At 41.6% G+C, this 20,271-nt stretch overlaps 1 protein-coding gene across 15 annotated transcripts in view; it reads left to right on the top strand.

Annotated features, from left to right (window-relative positions):
• The window catches only part of PLCB4 (phospholipase C beta 4), a 318,161-nt gene that overhangs the window by 165,697 nt on the left and 132,193 nt on the right, over positions 1 to 20,271 (top strand). For all 15 annotated transcript variants that reach the window (XM_024110413.3, XM_024110408.3, XM_024110392.3 and 12 more), the window contains one exon: positions 18,032 to 18,132. In XM_024110413.3, coding sequence (XP_023966181.2) covers positions 18,049 to 18,132 — 84 coding nt within the window. In that variant the 5' untranslated portion in view covers positions 18,032 to 18,048. The remainder of the gene's footprint in view (positions 1 to 18,031; positions 18,133 to 20,271) is intronic.

Raw genomic sequence — 20,271 nt, 5'->3', positions numbered from 1 at the left:
TTATTTAACTATTTATTTTTTTTATTTTTGGCCCAAGCTGGCTTCTTATATAAAGTACTTGTCACCTACTCCTCAGAAAAATATCTGCTATATGTCCACTCTAACATTACTCTGTGTATGTTTGATTGCTATGGAAGATTTAGAGGAGAAATTAGATTTTGTCTTATTTCTCCTCAAAATCTTCCACAGCCATCAAAATCCTAAGGGCCAAAATCTTTGACATAATTTGATTAATGCTTCTGTAAGATGATGCAAGTAATTAGTACGGTTGTTTCAGAGTGGTGTATACAAGATGGATCAACAAATATTAACAGGTTTAAAAAAAAATCTGTTACTTATTCCAGTTATACATTCAAAACAATGGAAATAAAACACTAACTATCCCGTTACATAAAATTGGTTCTGACTCTTTGCTGTAAAATTCATCACGCTCATTGACGAAATGTCAGGAGTTGCCTAGCTCATCAGAAGGTCAGTGTTACCTCCTTTTGAAAATGGTTTACATGCTTTAGAAGTGGTAAGTATTTTTTGTTAATAGAAGCAGCCCTTGTTTTGAAGCTGCCCTCAATTGACAGCCACAGGGTGAAGTCATTACATTTAATAGAAGCCACTGCGTCTTCAATGAAGATATATGGAGTACATATAACACATGCTATAGTAATTACAAAAAGATCCCAGGCAACCATTATACAAACCATTGCCTTCTTTAAAGTCTAACTCATTCCTTATTACTACCTGGGGAGTTGGCTTCCAGGAAATGTCATGCTTGGCACCATCATAATCAAAAATAAATACTAAATGTCTTCTAACACTACTCACAGCCTAGCTGGAGATAAAACTACAGCATCATCCACATTCTTAGCCAATTTAATTCTACATGCCATTAATTGGTCCTGGGAGCGTTAAGTTAAGCCTGAGATGTAATAGGAAAAGGTACGTTCTTCTTATTTTAATGCTATATAAAATAAAGTTCCCTTGCTCTCACAGCTAAAAGAGAAAGTTAGTATTAGAAGGACACTGAATATTTTTTTTCTAAAGAAACAGAGTCCAACTCTGATGTGTTAATTATACTTTTTTGATTAATTAGAATATTAATCTCTATATACAACTTGTGTGTCAAATCTTGAAGTCTTTTCTCAAGTATGACTTTAACTGATCTCAGATGTCAGTGGAGGTCTTGTCTGAGGAAGGATGTCAGGATCCTTACTCATTTAGCAAATATCAGATTGTTCCTGTTTTCAATAGAATTGAGATTAATGTGGCTCTTTTTGCTATCATTACTTCCTTTATTGACATAATCAGTTGCAGCATTGCCAACACTTGCAGTTTATCACAAGTCTTGTGATATTTAGCATTTTTTATTAAAATCCCAGCTCCTGGAGTCCTGTTACATGAAAATGTCATCTTGTCTTTTAATTAAAAAAAAAAAAAGTTTTTAGACCTCCTGGCTGCCAAGAAAAGCTGGAAAATGTGAACCCTAAATGCTCTTGTCCCAGAAGGCAAATAAAAAGAACCTAAAGTTTATATTTTAAAGCTCATGATTTTTTGGAGTCTGACCCATGATTTTGGAATGCTTAGGATTGGTAATATACTGCAGTTGGATGAGTACAGTTCTGGGATTATGATTCCTTACGTAAATCAGCCTTTATGGTACTAGAAGTTACAGGAAATTGGAATTACCATATGCATTGTGAGTAACTTTTTCTGCTGTCTTTTTTTTTTTTTTTCCTGTGACCAGGGCTGCCCAGAGGATTCAGGTGGCCTGGGGCAAAGCAATTTCGGGGGCCCCTTCCGTAAAAAAAAAAGTTGCAATACTATAGAATACTATATTCTCATGGGGGCCCCTGTGGGGCCCGGGGCCTGGGGCAAATTGCCCCACTTGCCCCCCCCCCGGGCGGCCCTGCCTGTGACAGACCATTTTTGTTGATGTTTTTCTGGAAATATACTATTAAAAATCCCAGAACATCATTCTTTTAGTTTTTAACAGAAATTTCAAATTTCACTGACCTAAATTCTGATTCCAACCACCAATTGAAGCTAATGGATTTACTGTAGATTACAAAACAGTGTAATGTAGGGCCTGACCCAAAACCCATAGATGTCAGTGGAAAGATTCCAATTGACTTGAGGGCACTTTGGATCAAGCCATTAGAACAGAATATGGCCCAGTGAATTTTTAAGTTCTGTGTAATCAGTGTAGGTATACATACATTTATGTTTTTATAGGTCCTTTTTGGGAAAAGTATAACTGAGGCTTGTGAAAGCAGCACTAATTAAAAACATTTCAGTTATTTAAGTGACTGACTTTAGGTAAAAGTAGAGTTGATAATTTTAGGACAAATTAGAAATCATTTGCTCCAAGTTTCAAATGATTTAGTTATCATTCCCATATTTAGTATGCATCACTGTGATGAAAGAGGGAGATCTAAAGGATCAGCTGAGACATATTTTCGCTGTACTCAATTAAAAAAAAGTCATGTATCAGAATTTCTCCATTTCATAGAAAATTCTCCAAATGGTGGGCATTCAACATAAACATGTTGGAAGTTTTCTGTTCTTTTATTGTTGCAGAGGTGGTATTAGTACAATTAAACTCTTTCTCAAGATTATTGCTAATAATCAGTGCTGATCATTCTCTTTCTATACCACACTGTAGAAAAGGGCATAATTTCTAAAAAATAAAGTAAATTCCATTTACGTCTGCCCCAACACAAAGTTACAAATTGGTTGAATGATTGTTCAGAATGTATTTACTTTGAGTTCACTAATGATTGAGTAGCACTCACCACCTTAGGTCATATCTACGCTAAAAAAATTAGGTCAACCCAGCTATGCCGCCTGGGGTGTTTAAAATCCTAGACAGTGCTAGGTTGATGGAAGAATTCTTCCATTGACCCAGCTCTCACCTCTCGGGGAGGGAAATTAAATGCAGTGATGGGAGAACCCTTCCTGTTGCTGTAGTGAGTGTCTACAGTGAAGCACTGCAGCAGTGCAACTGCAGTGGTTTAAGTGTAGACATAGCCTTCGTGTCTGAGCTACAAATTCAGAACAATTCCAATTTGTACAGTGATCCTGCAAACACTTCAGTGGGAGTATTCACGTGAGCTATATTTTGAAGGTTTTGACCCTTAGCGTTCAAGGGCCAACTCCTTGGTCTGCCTTCCGTTTTTCCCTGTTAGTCCTTATTTAGCAATTACCACAGAAGTCAGTGAACTTGGTAAAAATGATGGAACTTTGTCAGGATTTGGCCCCAGGTGAATCATCTGGATTTAAAGAAATTTCATATAATATGTGTTTGAAATATTCTTTTTAATTCTCAAAACATTCTGTTGTTATACTGTTACAAATTCCTGTTAACCATTTTGAAGATTACCTGTTTCTGTGCTTACATATCTGTTCACAAGTGGGATGGCTCAGTCAGGGTCTAGGAAGTGTGTGCCAATGGGTTGGCCTCTCCTATATCAGGTGGTGAAAGACCTAGGATGGATAAGGTGGCTGGCCAAACAGCAGGAATTGCCTGATGGTGACAGAGCTGACAAACCAGGCTGGACAGAAAATGACCCAAGGAAAGATGAAAAGCTCATCGATAAGACTTGACCTGTGGTCCACTCTTAAACTCTGTCCACAATAGGAAATGTACCTGTTGCTGAGAACAGTTGTCGGAAACAGGGACAATGGAGCCATAGGTCAAACCACAAACTTAGACAGGACCAATCCATGTTTAGCACCATGTCAGAGGCCGTTGGTTGGTAATGCCTATTGTCAATGATCGATACATTTCCAAGTGCAGATAAGCTCTACTAGGTACAGTCTCAGTGAACTTGTTCAGAATACTAACAAAGAGCTTAATTTAAAGTGGTCGTCTCTCTGTCTGCGATTGACCTCCGTGCATTTATGGGCAGCCATTAAAACAAAATGGAAAATAAAATGACCGCTGGGGAGTCATACATGCTCAAGTATCAGAGCTTTGCTAAATCATCTGGTGCTCTGGACCTTGTTCCTGGGAGCAATGTTTTTCATCGCTTGCATTAGCTACGGGAGCAAGCAAATTTAAAAATAACCTGATGAAAGGGCACATTTATGAAAGAGGCAATTATTTGACTGTAATTGCTACAAGAGAGCCTGGATAGTGCTTTGAAATCTTGAAAATGTATTATGATTCTGAATGGGCTCTCAAAATTCAGTCATGTGATTCTCACCATCACTTATAACACAGAGCTCACATAGGAGCAGCTCATAGTTAGTACAATGTACTCAGAGTTCTAAGTTCCAATATAGAAACTAGAACTTTACATTTAAAAATACATACATTCTGTACTCTTCTCTCCCCCCCCCCACCCCCATATTATCATACTGGTATATTTAAGGCTCAAATAAACTTGACTTTAAAAGATGAATATGCAAAAATATGAGCTCTTTCTTCCTATAAAGATCTAGCAATTATTGCAATATTTGCATAGCAAGGTTCATTTACAGCCTGACTAAATAATGGACCTCACTAAGAAAGGAGTGAGAAATGTTTACAAGAGTTGCATTGATGTGCTGTCATTTTAGTGAGAGGCTTGCAGAAATATTTTCTCCCTTTAGGCCATGATCCTGCAGAAATATTTTCTCTCTTTGGGTAGACTGCATCACGTGCACAGAGCCCCATTGACTTCAGTGGGACTTTATGTAATGCAAGAGTCTGTCTGCATAGACCTGACTGCAGGATTGGGGATGTTGTCTGATAAGCCTTGTTTACCCAAAGAGTAGGGAGCGGAAAGCTGTGTGTGCTTGCACAGAGATGCAGACATAAGGAATATATTCATTTGTTTTCCAAAATAAATGAAAAATGCTTAACAAAGGAATAAAGAAATTCCACTGGGCAAACAAGATTGATTTAAGCTATAATTTTCTGAAGATGTCTATAATTTGTTCCTGAAAACTTTGGGTATGTCAACACTGCAATGTAAGCCCAGGGTTAGTAGAACTCGAGTTAACAGACTCTGTGTTTGTTGACTGAGGGCTTGAGCATCTACACTCATTTGTAACCCCAAGTTAGGAATTATTGAATCCTACATCCCATCTTGGGGCTCCAGCTTCTGCATTGCATTATGTGGGGCCAAGTCCAGCTACTGTATCCCAAACTTCCTCGTGCCCTCCCAAAATGTGGCTGCTCGAGCCCTTTGTTCGTGGTGCAGTGTGGGAAAACTTGACTGAAAACTTTGTGCAAAGAAAGTTGACCCGTGAGATTGAGGAATACTTTTGGCAGTCTCCAAGTGCACGAGTCCAGTAGGACTGCATCTACAGTACAAAACACTAGCGCTTGAACCCTGAGTCCTGGCTTGACTCAGGCCTGGACCTCCCCCCCAAGCCCTAGTTTTATCACAATTTAAGTGTAGATAGAAGCAGGAGTCAGGCTTGAGCCCGAGTTCATACCCTGGGCTTACATGACAGTGTAGATACACCCTTAACTGAGTATATTGATGGTATAGCACAGAGTTTAGTTTGTGTGATTTGAAGAGGCAGGCATGGGATGACAAGCTTATGGGAGTGAGCCTCCTCGGTAATGCATCCGAAGAAGTGAGGTTTTTACTCACGAAAGCTTATGCCCAAATAAATCTGTTAGTCTTTAAGGTGCCACCAGACTCCTTGTTGTTTTTTCCTCGGTAATGCTTATTCCAAAGATAAATATGAATAATTTTTCAGTAGTATTGTTATGATCGATGAACAGAGAGAAGCCACATCTAGACAACGTGATTTAACTGTGTCCAGAGAGGGGGTGAGCTTCATTAGGAATCCTCCCGGCCTTCCTTTTAAATTGGGTGGCACAATATTGACCAGAGGCTCACAGGAGCTCTAAGGAGTCCCCTCCAGCACTTAAGCGTGGCCTGTGGAATTGATGTAGAATATTGCCCCTCACCCCAAATGTGGACAGCGTGTGTTTTATATTAACTGAAACCTTTCCTCCTCTGCTACAGTTCTGCCTTGCCCTTTTGTGGCCAAGGAAAGAAAAAGTCGGGATTTTGACAATTGATTTCATGATTATTGCAGTGAAGTTTATTATAGAGGAAAACATTTAAGTCTAAGACTACTGTTTTGAAGATGGTTTCCTTGTTTTGTTTTTTACTGAAGCTTGTAAGTGCTCCTGAGGTAAATCAAGAGGTGCTTTATTTCCTATTGCCCAAAGTATGGCCTCGGGGATAAATCAGTGTTAAAGAGAGGCCGATAGTAGAGCCATAGCTAGGCATTTTAGCGCCTGGGCAAGCAAACATATTTGTGGCCCCTAGAGGTGACGCATGGCGGGCGAGGGGGGCATGCGCGGTCATGTGCCCCCTGCCAGATTTCTGCGTCCCATTTAGTATAGAGGTTTTCCAAATGTGGGGCGAGCCCCCCCCTCCCCCAGTTTGAAAACTTCGCCTCTTGCCAGGAGCTGGAGGATCGGAAGCTGGTGTCAGCTGCCCGGCCTGCTCAGGCCCCCGGCTCTCTGAGCTGTGGGAGATGGGGCACTGGCTTGCTGCCCAGCAGCCCTTCCTGCCCTGCTCCCCGATCCGGGCTGCCTCTGCACACCTGGGTGCTCCTCAGGCAGGATGGGCAGCACAGCTCTGAACTGTGCCCCTGATGTGCTCTTGCTTCTTCCCCGAAGGAGCCTGGAGCCGGCCCCTGCCCACAGAGCCCGGCTGCCAGGAGGTGCTCCCAGAGGTGCTTGCTCACCACTGCCCTTGCACTCCTGATTCTGCTGCTTCTCCTGAGCAAGTGCCATGGGGAGCATCTCATGGCAGCCGGGCTCCACAGGCAGGGGTCAGCTCCAGAGGGTGTCGCCAGCTGACACCGGACTCCTTCAGGAGAGAGGCAAAAGCGCATTGGGGCACAGGTCCGATTTGTGCTGCTCTCCCTATCTGGGGAGCACACGGGTGCGCAGAGGCATCCTGGCTCAGGGAACAGGGCCGGGAGGGTTGCCAGGCAGCCAGACAGCACTCCGGATCCCACAGGGCAGTGAGGCAGTGGCAGGGGCAGGCTGGGGGTCTCCCACCAGCTTCCAATCCGCTGGCTAGAGGGGTGCACCCCACAGTTTGAAAACCTCTGTGCAAAATGGAAGGCAGAAATCTGGGGACGGGGACAGGTGACTCTGCTCCCCACAAGCTGCCCCATTTTTCCAACCCCCCACAACTTTGAGCCCTGGGCAGCTGTCCTCCTTGCCCTGCCCTGTTACAGCCCTGGGAGATAGCTCAGGAGGCATTTGACTGCAGAGTTTGTGGAGATGAATCTAGTTGTGTCCCCCCTACAGGCACTGATCAAATCCCAATATGTGTTTTATTTGAATTCTTTTTCTGTAGATGCGAAAGGAATGCTATGGTACTTGTACTCGTTTACTCAGAAAACATTTTTATTAAAAATAAAGAGTGAGAGAATTTGTATTTTAATTTTTTTTTAAACTGCTATATTTTGTTTCAGGATGGGTATTTGAAGTCCTTGAAAATACCCTTTGCCTGCCTGTAGAGCTGATTCCTAAATTCCCTAATTCTCTCAGTCAAGTCTTCAGAGGTTTGAATTGTTATTACATGTCTTAAAGATGTATAGTTCTTAATACTAATCGTGAGGAATATATATGCAATCAAATAAAATGTTGGAACATCATGGTGAAATTGTATATTTATAGTTCATTTATAATAATTTGAACTCCTCAGGAACTGATTGGGAGAAATCGGTGTTTAAAAAAGAGGTCTAAGGGGGTGCATTTATCTCTTTGGTAAATGTTAGGGCTGTGAGGTTTAGGAGGAGGAGGAGGGAGCGGAGAGAGGTTTGTTGAGACTGAGTAGAGCTTTTGTTGAGGCAAAGAACTATTTCTTCACCTCCTGCGCAGCCGCCACAGTATATGTCTTAAAAATCTTACTTGTTGTAATCAGTCTGACTTCCACTACTGGTATTCTAGCCATCTTTTACTCATGCTTCCTCTATCACAGGTCATCCGTAAACATTATTGACCCGATAGAGAGTGGAGCTGATGGGGAGATTGGTGTGGTGTTAAATAACAACAAGGACGAGTCACTAACACAGAGATGTGGATCTCTTGATAGGCTGGGATTCATGCAAGGTCAAAGAAATAGGAGGAAAGTCTGTAGCCCCTGCTTAGAAGAAAGGGAAGTATATTTTGGAAAGCAGCAACTCTGAGAAGAATTTAGGTGTCATTATAGGCTATGTCTACACAATGAGCTAGGGGTCTGATTCCCAATTGCCTACACATACTCATTTTGCTAGCAGGAGTATAAATAGTAGTGTAGCTGCGGTAGCACGGGCAGCAGGCCGAGTACAAACCCACCTGAACCCTATGGGTATGCACTCAGCACAGCTAAGCCATGCCACCATTGCTGCTGTCCGTGCTAACGCAGCTACGCTGCTATTTATACTCGTGCTAGTGCTCATCGAGTCAGTGCAGATACACGTATGTGGGCTAGGAATCACAACCATAGATCATAGTGTAGATGTCGCCATAGAAACCCAACATGTTGTGGCTATATTAAAAGGGGTGCACTGAGCAGGTGAAGGGAAGTGATATTACCTCTGTATACAGCAATAGGGAGACCATTAATGGAATACTATGTCCAGTTCTGGCCTCCACGCTTTAAACTTGTTAAGTCTGGAGAGGGGTCAGGGAATTTCTACAAGAATGATTTGTAGCCTGGAAAATATGCCTTACAGCAAGAGACTAAAGAGATCAATTTGTTTAGTTGATCTATGAGGAAGCTACGCGACAACTTGATCATGTAGTGCAAGTACCTAAACGGGGAGAAGATATCCGACACTACAGAGCTCTTTAATAGAGCTATCGTTCAAGGGCTGGAAGCTGAACACAGCAAAGATCAAATGGAAATAAGATGCACATATTAACTAGTAAGGATAGTTAACCATTGGAACTGCTTGTCTGGTGAGGTGGTGAATTCTCCTTTACTGGGAGTCTTGTATCAAGACTGAGTGTCTTTCTAAAAGACATGCTTTAGTTCAACCACAAACTATTGGGCTCATTGCAAGAATCACTGGGTGAAATTCTCTGGTTTGTGTTATGAAGAAGTTCAGACTAACTTACTATAATAGACTTTGTGGGCCTTACAATCTATGAATCTGGAGAGGGCATTTAAGGGTCTCTTCTCTATGCCACTGGTGGAAGTTAAGAAATTGAAAACGGTCTTCCCAAACCACTGATAGTAGGGTCTGATAGTGGAATGATATTCTTCCTCACAGTCCCTAAGAGCAGTGTTTCATGTCTCATGATCTAGAGCACAGAATACAGCAGCCTGCGCCCACCGCGCTGCTGGCAGCATATATTTTGGGGTGAACCACATGGCCTGTATTTTGAGTGGCCTTTATCGGCGCCTACCTCCCTGCTAGTAAAAAGCATTGGCTCAGATAAAAAGTATGTTGTCATGCAAAGGATCATACTGTGTGATACTGCTGTAAGATCTTGTGTCATGACTAAAACAGCGGGAGGGCACGGGATGAGATTCCTTTAAAAATAAGCGTTATCCTGTACTTTTCATACAGTTGCCCTTTAGTTCATTGCAATGCAGATGGTCACACTAATATGAAGCCTGTAATCTAGCCCATCAGGGGGTTACAGTCATTTGGGTAGCTCTTGCTGCTGGTTCCTGAGTTAGCTTTCTAGGACCAGTGCCAGGATTTCTAAGTGGACAGCTCTGGACTCCACTCCCTTTTGTGGCTTGCCAGAGCTCTGATCTAGTGGGTATCAGAGCACAATGCAAAACATATGTATTCGGTTCTGCTTATTTTCTTTGCCTTTTATTTTATATTGTGTGTTTTGGTTTTTTTATTCCAGACAAAATGACAGCAAGGTTGTTGATAGCAGCTGATGTGTTACTTACGCTACACATTGTGGGTAGATTTACATATGTTATTTCTTTTAACTTCTATAAATATGCTCCTAGTCATTACCATGAGCAGCAGTTTACAAGTCAGTAACATAAATTAAATACATAAATGACTCCAGCTTGGTTGTAGTTTTATACTATACTGTTAACAAAATCAAGCCTTGCTTGTTTTGAAAACAATTTTCTAAAACTCATTGTTTATAGTTTTGAAGTTACAACGAATGCCAGGTTTTCTTAGTCTGTAAGATGCACTAGATATGATTTTCATATTATTGATAAAAGGGTGTGACAGATACGGCAATTTCCTGCAATATCTTCGGGGGATCTTACTGTATTAAGTTTATAGACAGAAGCATAAACTCTGGTAAGTCAATTGTAAAAGAGTAATTCAGCAGGCCAAAAGAGAATTTGAAAAGCAAGTAGCAAAAGACAAAAAGTAACAGCAATTTTTAAAAAGTACATTGCAAGTAGGAAGCCTGCCAAACAATCCGTGGATGATCGAGGTGCTAAAGGAAGAAAAGGCGATTGTGGAGAAGCTATATGAGTTCTTTGCATTAGTCTTCAAGTGCAGAGGGTGTGAGGGAGATTCCCACACTTGAGCCATTCTTTGTAGGTGACAAATCTGAGCAACTATCCCAGATTGAGGTGTCAGTAGAGGAGGTTTTGGAACAAATTGATAAACTAAACAGGAATAAGTCACCAGGACCAGATTGTGTTCACCCAAGAGTTCTGAGGGAACTCCAATATGAAATTACAGAACTGCTCACTATGGTGTATAACCTATTGCTTAACTCAGCTTCTGTACCAGATGACTGGAGACAGGGCTGGCTCCAGGGTTCTGGCCGCCCCAAGAAGCCAAACAAACAAACAAAAAAAAGTCGCGATCTGCGGCGGCAATTTGGCGGGAGGTCCTTCGCTCTGAGCAGGAGTGAGGGACCATCCGCCGAATTGCCGCCGAACAGCTGGACGTGCCGCCCCTCTCGGAAGTGGCCTCCCCAAGCACCTGCTTGGTAAGCTGGTGCCTGGAGCCGGCCCTGACTGGAGAATAGCTAATGTGATGCCAATTTTTAAAAAAGGCTCCAGGGTTCAATCCTGGCAATAACAGGCCGATAAGCCTAATTTCAGTACCAGGCAAATTGGTTGAAACTATAGTAAATAACAGAATTATCAGACACCTAGATGAACGTGATTTGTTGGGGGAGTGTCAACAGGGCTTTTGTAAAGGGAAGTCATGTCTCACCAATCTAGTATCATTTTTGAAGGGGACCAACAACCATGTGGACAAGGGTGATCCAATGGATATAGTATACTTGGACTTTCAGAAAGTGTCTGATAAGCTCCCTCACCAAAGGCTTGTAAGCAGCCAAGGGATATGAGGGAAGGTCCTCTCATGGATCAGTAACTGGTTAAAAGCAGGGGGGAGGGGAGGGAGAATAGGAATAAATGGTCAGTTTTCAGAATGGAGAGAGGTAAATAGTGGTGTCCCCCAGGGATCTCTATTGATACCAGCGCTGTTCAACATATTCATAAATGAGCTTGAAAAAGGGGTAAGCAGTGAGGTGGCAGAGTTTGGAGATGATGCAAAATTACTCAAGATAAAAGCAGACTGCAAAGAGTTACAAAGGGATCTCACAAAACTGGGTAACATATAAATATCCATCTATTTAGACAGACACACACACAAACAAGTATATGCAAGATATTACCTCACCCATGTTGTCTCTGGGCATCAAAATGGCAGATGAATTTAAATGTTGATAAATGCAAAGTAATGCATATTGGAAAGCATAATCCCAACTATACATACAAAATGATGGGGTCTAAATTAGCTGTTACCACTCAAGAAAGAGATCTTGGCATCATGTGGATGTTCTCTGAAATCATCTGCTCAGTGTGCAGCGGCAGTCAAAAACACTAAGTGAATGTTAGGAACCGTTAGGAATGGGGTAGATAATAAGACAGTAAATATCATATTGCCACTATAAAGCTATAATACGCCCACAGCTTGAATATTGCGTGCAGTCCGGGTCACCCTATCTCGAAAAAGATATACTAGAAATGGAAGAGGTACAGAGAAGGGCAACATAAATGATTAGGGTTATGGAACAGCTTCCATATGAGGGGAGATTTAAAAGACTGGGACTATTCAGCTTTGAAAAGAGACAACTAAGGGGATGTGATAGAGGTCTATAAAATCAATAATGGAGTGGAGAAAGTGTTATTTACTCCTTCAAAGAACACAAGAACCAGGGGTCACCCAGTGAAATTAATAGGCAGCAGATTTAAAACAAACATGAAGAAGTACTTCACACCACACACAGTCAACCTGTGGAACTTGTTGACAGCAGATGTTGTGAAGGCCAAAATTATAATTGGATTCAAAAGTTCATGGAGGACAAGCCATCTATGGCTATTAGCCAAGATGGTCAGGGATGCAACCCCATGCTATGAGTTTCCCTAAGCCTTTGGTTGCCAGATGCTGGGACTGGATGACAGGGGATGGATCATTTGATGATTGTCCTGTTCTGTTCATTCCCTTTGAAGCATCCTGTATTGGCCACTGTTGGAAGACAGGATACTGGGCTAGATGTTCTGATGCAGTATTGTAGGCCAGGGGTTATATGTAATTCCATGGAGGACGATGACCACAGCCCCTCCAAGAACTAAGAACAGTGAGGGGGGCATTAGACAAATTCACATAGGTTGTAACACCTCCAGCCGGGGAAGTACCACCACCTGGAGAGTCTGGCATTTACTCATTCAAACTGGAGTCTCTAGAGGCCAGCAAAGATTTGGCAAAAAGAAATCCTGTCAGATCAACATAATAGCCTTCTTTGACAGGGTAACAAGCCTTGTGGATGGGGGGAAGTGGTAGGTGTGGTATATCTTGACTCTAGTAAAGCTTTCGATACGGTCTCGCATGACCTTCTCATAAACAAATTAGGGTAGGATTAAAATTCAAAATGATCTGGACAAACTGGAAAAATAATATGAAGTAAATAGGATGAAATTCAACAAGGACAAATGCAAAGTACTCCACTTAGGAAGGAACAATCAGTTGCACACATACAAAATGGGAACTGATGGCCTAAGAAGGAGTACTGCGGAAAGGGATCTGGGGTTAGTGGATCACAAGCGAAATATGAATCAACAGTGTAACGCTGTTGCAAAATAATCAAACATTCTGGGATGTATTAGCAGGAGTGTTGTAAACAAGACACGAGAGGTAATCCTTCTGCTCTACTCTGCACTGATTAGGCCTCAGCTGAAGTATTGTGTACAGTTCTGGGCATCACATCTTTTCTGAAATGTGTACAAATTGGAGAAAGTCCAGAGGAGAGCACCAAAAATGACTAAAGGTTTAGAAAACATGTCCTATAAGGAAAAATAGAAAAAAATTGGGTTTGTTGAGTCTGGAGAAGAGAAGACTGAGGGGGGACATAAGTTTTCAAGTACATGAACGGTTGTTACAAGGAGCAGGGTGTAAAATTGTTCTTAACTTCTGAGGATAGCACAAAAAGCAAGGGGCTTAAATTGCGGCAAGGGAGGTTTAGGTTGGATGTTAGAAAAACCTTCCTGTCAGGGTGGTTAAGCACTGGAACAAATTGCCTAGGGCAGTTGTGGAACCTCCATCATTTGGAGGTTTTTAAGAACAGGTTAGACAAACAGCTGTCAGGAATGGTGTAGTTATTATGTAGTCCTGCCTTGCGTGCAGGGGACCGGACTAGATGACCCTTCCAGTCCTACACTTCTGTGATTCTTTCTGATCCTGTAAATGGACAGGGAGCCTCTGTCCAAGGCCGAGGAAGGCAGTTCTTCCTGGGAATGCTTGGAAGGACTTTGCGTTGCTGAGGCCCCATAATACTGATCGGTGACCATTAGGTAAGCTTTTAGCACAGGTATAGGAACTTGTATTGTTTTTAATGTTTTCTCTGTAATGCTTTCACCTTAAGAATGAATATACTTACTTAGAAAGAGCTGTGTGAAAACTTATTACTGCTGGCAATTATGCTATTCATAGCCTTCAAAGAGTAAGCAAAGTGCAGATGCCGGCCTGTTTAGGCAGTCTAGCTTGCTGGGATATCACAGTGTAGACAGGAAATTGTGCAGCCTGGAAAAACCCTGGTCAGGACGGAGAGGGAGACATGTCTCTGCCCAAGAGAGGTGATGGCTGAGGAGCTGAGAGCTTAAAGTTAGATGCCCTTGGTGGATCACCGAGGGGGTAGACAGGTGCTGTCACCCTGAACTGTGACAGGAATCTCTAACTTGCAGTTTTCTGAGAGTGAGGAAAAAGGCAGCCCCCCCTTAATCAAAACTGGGGAGAGGCTGAAATTTTAAATGTAATTTTAAATAATAATAAGGAAATAATACTACTATGGTGGCTTTCATGCAAGGATCTCAAAATCTTGTACAGCCCCATGAGGTACGCATCATTCCCACTGTGGAGTGATATACTGAGTGCACAGACAGGGTCATGGAAGAAGCTTGTGGAAGAGCACAAGTAGAATCCCTTGTGCCCTACAACCTGGACCCATGCTTTATTCACAAACCCGTCCTTTGTCTTCTCTTCTTGAGAAGAATCGATAATATTATTTATAGCCACTAATTCTTTTTATTGGGAATATAGTGACTATTGTTTTACGCATTAGTGCAAATGGAAGCATTTTCAGCTGAAGCAGAGAATTAATGTTAATTATGTTATATATCACTATCCAGTTACTTTTCTGATAGTAAAAGTACATAAATTGAACTCACATATTCAGAAGGTCTGGCTGGTTTCATGTAGGCTGTTGATCTATGTATTTTGATATATATATCAACGACTGTTTGACAAAAGGCAGGAGGTGAAAAGACTAATAGCATAAAAATGCAGGGTTGTTTTTCCCCCCCGTAATAAGGCAATTTTTTTAAGTGGAAAATTTATCAGAAGTATCTGTTCTTGAAACAATCTCTGGCAAAGTCTCCTAATGGTGCCATTTGAGGCCATTTGTTCTTTTGTTAGGAAATTTTATGATAAGAGCAAGCAAGAAGATATCAGTCCTTCATTTTGGGAACACTTATGTCTGTTCTGAAGTTAAAGATAAAATCAAATAAAAGTTGAAATTCAGAGCATTCTTTCTGCCTAATGGAAGCCGTGTTGTAATTCTGGTTGACAGTATATTAGTCTGCTATTTAGAATTCTGTAGTGCACAAACACTGCAAAGGAGTTTTCCATAACTCTGATTACACAGCCTGTAGTAAGACTTCTCCCGAGTCTTAGGTAAGCGTCTTGCTATGCTCATTTAGGCAAAATCATTGCTTGCCCAGTGTGCCTGCATTAGGGAAAAGGGGCACCCCTCTTGAGCCCATCGTGTGGGACACTCTCCATGGGGCACTACGCCATCCCCCATGCAAAAGCATGGAGAATAGATTGGCAAATGTGTGGAATGGACTGGGCCTTGACTCTCCTCCCCGCACTGTGGCTGCCAGGGTGCAGTTGAGCCAGCCCAGACATAGGAAATATTGCCTCCTTGTGCCTCTCAGAGTCTGGGCTGCTCGTGGAGTAGTATGGCTTTGCACTGCCTCTTACTCAGGGCAGATTGCATTTGTCACAGTCTTACCATTACAGGTTAGCCTTAATCATGAAGGGCTCATCCTGCTCTCAGAAGGAGTTTCATCTGTGTTAGGAGTGCAGAATCAGGACTAAAATGGTATCATATAGACTCAGTTGCGACTTGGACTACGCACCAGGATGGGTTATCTGGACCTTGCGTCTGGTGGCACAGGAATAAATAAGGCTACTTGGTCACCTCCTGCCTGGAACAGGTGTGTGCAAAGTGGGCAGGGCATTGGCAGAGCCTTGGTTGTCCTATACGTTCACTGGCTGTCTCGCCTATATACTGCTGATATAGGCTAGCAGCATATTACGACCACCGGGGAGCAAGAAGGAAGCCTGGGAGAGGGGTGTCTTGGGCGTGTCTGACACAGTGCCTCCTGGAATTACTCCTGGGATGGTGGTGCTTACACACCACCCCTTGCTGAGCGCAGTGCGTAAATTTCAGTCTGGACCAAAGATTTTAAGTTGGAGCCTTGATAATGACTAACAGCCAGATTCCGCCATCTTTCCTCACAACGTGTAGTGTCTGATGACAAACAGTCCTACTGAAATCAGCTGGAGCTTCTCACAGAACAGGATACTGGGGCAGCAAGAATAAAAGTATTAGTGTCTGGCCCCTAAGGTTTTAAATACATCCCTCCCCCCAGGTTTATTGACTTGAAAAACAATGAAATTCCCAAATTCCAGATTATAATCTAGTTTTCACCTATGAGATAGGTGATAGCTTTTTATAGGATAAAATATCGTGATTGAATCCGGAAGCAGCCATGCTATTACATGGTTTCAAAAAATTAAATTGTTGATTCCCTTGAGGCAGAGAGATTCCCAACCTTCCACACTAATTCAACATGCATTATTGTTAATACAAGAGTTTCCCACCCATCAATTTACTGGAACTATCAGGATATTGTGCATCCTAGAGTGCACTTGTAAGCAGGCAAATCACCGCCAAATTCGAGATAACAATTTGTACATTAGATGCTGTCAATTCAGTATTTGACAGGGTGTTAAATGGTATGCGATGGCACTATTTGCACAGGGATGCGATATGAGTAAGGCATGTTCGGATATAGTATCCTGCTCATACTATGTTGGTTTTTAAAAAACATTGTCTAAATTCAAATGCACTTTGTACCCTGATGTTTTAGTTGGATCCTGAATTAATAGTGACGGTTAGTCCATGTGTCGTTCAACTTGTACAAAAATCCACAGTAATGGTAGATAAACCTCCTTCCGTACTCTCTACTCCTCTACAGATTCTCTTCTGTGAATCATTACCTGCATAATATACCTGCATATCTTATATAAATATAGATAATATGAGAGGCGTATAAAAATATTGCTGAAAATAGCTGGTTTTCTGTGTAGAGTAAATGGCTTCTGAAATAAAAAATCCAGAATAAAAATGTAAAAACATTTTGCTTTTTAGTATGTGATTCTGCTATAGCACTTACTTTCAGTGAAATGCTTGCATATATTATCAGCTGTGCTAATGAATGTTACTTAGGTGTACATTAATCTGTAGCTAATTAAACTCTTGCATTGATTTAAGCAGGTATTTAAATTGATTAATGATTAGGGCCCTACCAAAATCACGGTCCATTTTGGTCAATTTCACAGTCAGAGGATTTTTTAAATGGTACATTTCATGATTTCAGCCATTTTAAATCTGAAATGTCACGATGTTAGAATTGTAGGGGTCCTGACTCAAAAAGGAGTTGTGTGGGGGGTTGCAAGGTTATTGTAGCGGGGGTTGTGGTACTGCTACCCTTACTTCTGCGCTGCTGCTGGTGGTGGCGCTGCCTTCAGAGTTGGTCAGCTGGAGAGCAGCGGCTGCTGGCCGGGAGCCCAGCTCTGAAGCCAGAGCCGCTGCTAGCAGCAGTGCAGTAGTAAGGATGACATGGTATGGTATTGCCACCCTTACTTCTGAACTGTTGCCTGCAGAGCTGAGCCCTCAGTCAGCAGCTGCCACTTTCCTGCTGCCCAGCTCTGAAGGCAGCAGCGCAGAAGTAAGGGCGGCATAGTATGGTATTGCCACCCTTGCTTCCACGCTGCTGCTGGCAGCAGACCCTGCCAACAGCCACTGCTCTCCAGTCGCCCAGCTCTGAAGGCAGTGCAGACGAAAGGGTGGCAATACCGTGACCCCCCTAAAATAACCTTGCAACCCCCTGCAAATCCCTTTTGGGTCAAGACCCCCAATTTGAGAAAGATTGGTCTCCCGTGTGAAATCTGTATAGTATAGGGTAAAAGCACACCTAACACCAGATTTCACGGGGGGAGAAAACCGTGAATTTGGTAGGGCCCTATTAATGATACAATCTGCAGTCATCTTTTGGATAATTGTCATGTTTAGTCACTCTTTAAAACATTTTTCAGTCGTATTCTACTTTTAAAATTAGTTTATCTTTGATAAAAAATATAACATGATGTGCGGAAAACTCTTAATATGCAAACCCACAATTGTGTTTTTATAAACTGTTTTGCTGCAAGGAAAGCCAGCTGTTTGTCTCCAACAGTCTTCCTTATAGAAAGCAACAATTGAACTATGCTGTTTTTTTCCATTTCATTTCAGGTTTTTCAAACATAATCATGGCAAAACCTTATGAATTTAACTGGCAGAAGTCAGTCCCTTCCTTTATGCAAGATGGAGCTGTGTTTGACAGATACGAAGAGGTAAGGGGCCAGTTGAATAATGTTCCTCTCCCTTTCCCTTTCTTTTCTAGATGTTGCAAATGTTACAAAAATATTTTTTCTTAAGATTTTAAACAAATAAAAGTTTCAAACAGAAAATCTGCATGAAGGTAGAAAATAAATATTAACAGTTTGTTACGATACAATTTCTTGCTACCAAAAAACCCCATTTAAAATACATTTTGTAATGGCTGATTTAATCCTCCGATTTGAAAATAATCCCCGAGTAAGAGAAACACTTTGATTTAAATCCCTTCTGTCTGTAACAGACATGCAGCTCTCTGTTGTGGAGTCATCATAGTATAGTACCCAAAGCACATTCCCCCCAAAAAGTGAACACTGTCCTTTTTTTAAACTTACTATTTTTGGAATGAGTGGTCCTACTTGTGAAAATAGACTAAGAACCTACATGCTGTATGGAAAAATAGAAGGTCACCAAAACATTTACACTGTAAATCAAAGACACCATTTAAAATCAAGGATGGTTTTATCTCCTTTAGTCAATCGACCTATGCTTTATCTGGAATATGATTAATATGATCCTGCTTTCAGCCACACTTTAATCCAGGTCTGTTGAAGGAAAGGAAAGTGGGACATAACATTTGATATAAGCTTCCAAAATAAAATGCAGAGACCTTTGCCTTATATTCAACATCAATTTGCCTGTGAAAATCGTTTTACTAAGGTTTGTTTTTAATCTTTTTTTATTTGCCTGAAAATCTCTAAGTTAAAAGTATTTTGAGAAATGCCGTCAGGGATATTATGTTTTCCTTTAATCTCTTGAAACGAACAAAAAGTATTTGTATCATAGTCACCTGCCAAGATAGACCTCGCTTTCTTATCCCCCACTTTCAGTGCTGGGTTAGGTAAACTAATAGGAAACATGTTTGGTAAATGTTGCTAAAAAATTGGGCTCAGCTGATCCAACGGAATGTGTGTGGTTTTGCTTTCAAGAATGTTTAATAATGATCACCCCATTGTTGTTCTCTCGCACAGTACAAGATAAAGTAAAAGGTTCCTTGCTGTCCTGGGTTGGTTATTCAGTCCCTTCTAAAGGCAGGCAGACATTTTCAAAGTACAAGTTACAACTTGTGGCTCACAGGAAAGTATAGGCCAGTCAACCTAACTTTGATGCCTGGAAAGATACTGGAATAAATTATTAAACAGTTTGTAAATACCTAGAGGATAATATGGTTATAAAGAATAGTGAGCTTGGATTTGTCATGCCAGACTAACCTAATTTCCTTCTTTGACAGGGTTTCTGGCCTAGGGGATAGGGAGGAAACAGTAGATGTGACATATGTTGATTATAGTAAGACTTTTGACACTATCTCCCACATGTCGTTCTCATAAGCAAACTAGGGAAATGTGGTCTAGATGAAATTACTATAAGGTGGGTACACAACTAGTTGCAAGACCATACTCAAAGAGTAGTTATCAGTGGTTCCCCATGAAACTGGGCTGGCATATCCAGTAGGGTCCTACAGAGGTCAGTCCTAGGTCCGGTGCTATTCGGTATTTTCATTCTGTTTAGTGGCTAGGGCCAGGGCTGCAGTTTTACAGCACTAACCATGTGAATGGTACAGCATTTAACATTGGATCAGACTTCAGAGGCAGTGGGTCTCTTCAGAATGGAAAAAGGACTGACCCTTCTTTCAATTGCTAGTAATTTCACCTACCGAATCTATTTTGACATTTGGGAATGGAATTAGGCCTTGTCGTTGTATGTATGAATCAGATTTTATTAAGTGCTGTGCTGTGTTGCATTCACTGCATTTTGAATCATGTGCATGTCTTTTTACACTGACTGCTAATAGAGGTCCTACCTGCCTTATTTAAAGCAGAAAACATGCGGTATTCTGTATCCTTATTGTTTGCTGTAAGTACTATATGGTAAATTTACCCAATTTTGCCACAGAACACTTGCAAGCCCAGCCCCTTTGTGGTTGGTTGGGATATTATTATTATTATGCCTAGATATCCTAACCAGGCTTGTGCTAGGCATTGTACATACCCATAGCAAGAGCCCTCCAGCGAAGGATTTATAATCTTAGTTTGGGATTTGCAAAAGGGCCTAAGGGATTTAGGCACCCAGCTCCCAATGAAATTCTATATTGAACT

The sequence above is a fragment of the Chrysemys picta genome, chromosome 3 (assembly GCF_011386835.1).
Source record: "Chrysemys picta bellii isolate R12L10 chromosome 3, ASM1138683v2, whole genome shotgun sequence".
Taxonomy (NCBI): Eukaryota; Metazoa; Chordata; order Testudines; family Emydidae; genus Chrysemys; species Chrysemys picta.
Note: the sequence above shows the minus strand (reverse complement) of the source record. Positions and strands in the feature narration are given on the sequence as shown.